The following is an 823-nucleotide window of genomic DNA, read 5'->3' on the forward strand; positions in this document are numbered from 1 at the left end:
TAAATGAATAGCTAGATAGATTTAATTGCAAAAATAAAGTGAATATATTCCATTGGGTTAAATGGAAGGAATTGCAATCAAAGAGGCAAACAGGATATCAACTCTAGAATTAGGTTGAGAAGAATCATAAGGCTGATGAGATTACTGAATATGCTTGGTGAAACCAGTTTATATATTTCATGTAAGAGTCCATAAACTGTTTATTTCAGTTAATTGGTGTGCATTTGTCTATCTCTCGAGTAAGTAGTACATACTTTGGAAATGTCTATTACCTGGCTGCACATGAATAAAAATATATACCCAAGCCATAATCATACTCCTAGGTATAGGCATTTGCAAATGCACTCACAAAGCAGAAAGATAGTATACACACACATTTTTGCATATATACATATCTGCTCTTCAGAATCTGCTACTAAAGTTGCAGGGGAGGAAAAACAAAGCTGTAAAATAAGCCACCTTCTGCAAGGAATAATCATGTTATTATTAGGGGAATGAGTTCTCTGGAGTGTAATCTTAGAGCATTTGACAATAAAATAAAATATTTAATGCCCATGCTTGTTGAATTAAAGTGGTAACCTTGGTTGTAAGATTTTTAAGAAGAGCCACATTAGGAAAAACTGAGGTTGAGAGATTTACTTTATAATAGTGACCTCATTTGTTTCATTGATAAATAATATTACCCACCTGTTCTAAGGCACTCATTTTCTCTTCTTTTGTTTCAACATAGCACCTCCTAAAAAAGGAGGTGAGGTTCTCACTTATATCCAAGGAGGCATCTTCACCAACAAATGTCTCCAGGAGTTGCACAAACTGGAGCAGA

The 823-nt window shown here is 34.4% G+C and overlaps 1 protein-coding gene across 1 annotated transcript in view; it reads right to left on the minus strand.

Moving 5' to 3' along the window:
• LOC101352193 (EF-hand calcium-binding domain-containing protein 5-like) overlaps nucleotides 1-819 on the minus strand; it is a gene marked incomplete at its 5' end in the record, with an annotated part of 45,450 nt that extends 44,631 nt beyond the window's left edge. The window contains one exon of the mRNA XM_023731005.1: nucleotides 688-819. Coding sequence (XP_023586773.1) covers nucleotides 688-819 — 132 coding nt within the window. The remainder of the gene's footprint in view (nucleotides 1-687) is intronic.
• Between the last annotated feature and the right edge of the window lie 4 nt (nucleotides 820-823).

This window comes from Trichechus manatus, unplaced genomic scaffold (assembly GCF_000243295.1).
Source record: "Trichechus manatus latirostris isolate Lorelei unplaced genomic scaffold, TriManLat1.0 scaffold00040, whole genome shotgun sequence".
Lineage (NCBI taxonomy): Eukaryota > Metazoa > Chordata > Mammalia > Sirenia > Trichechidae > Trichechus > Trichechus manatus.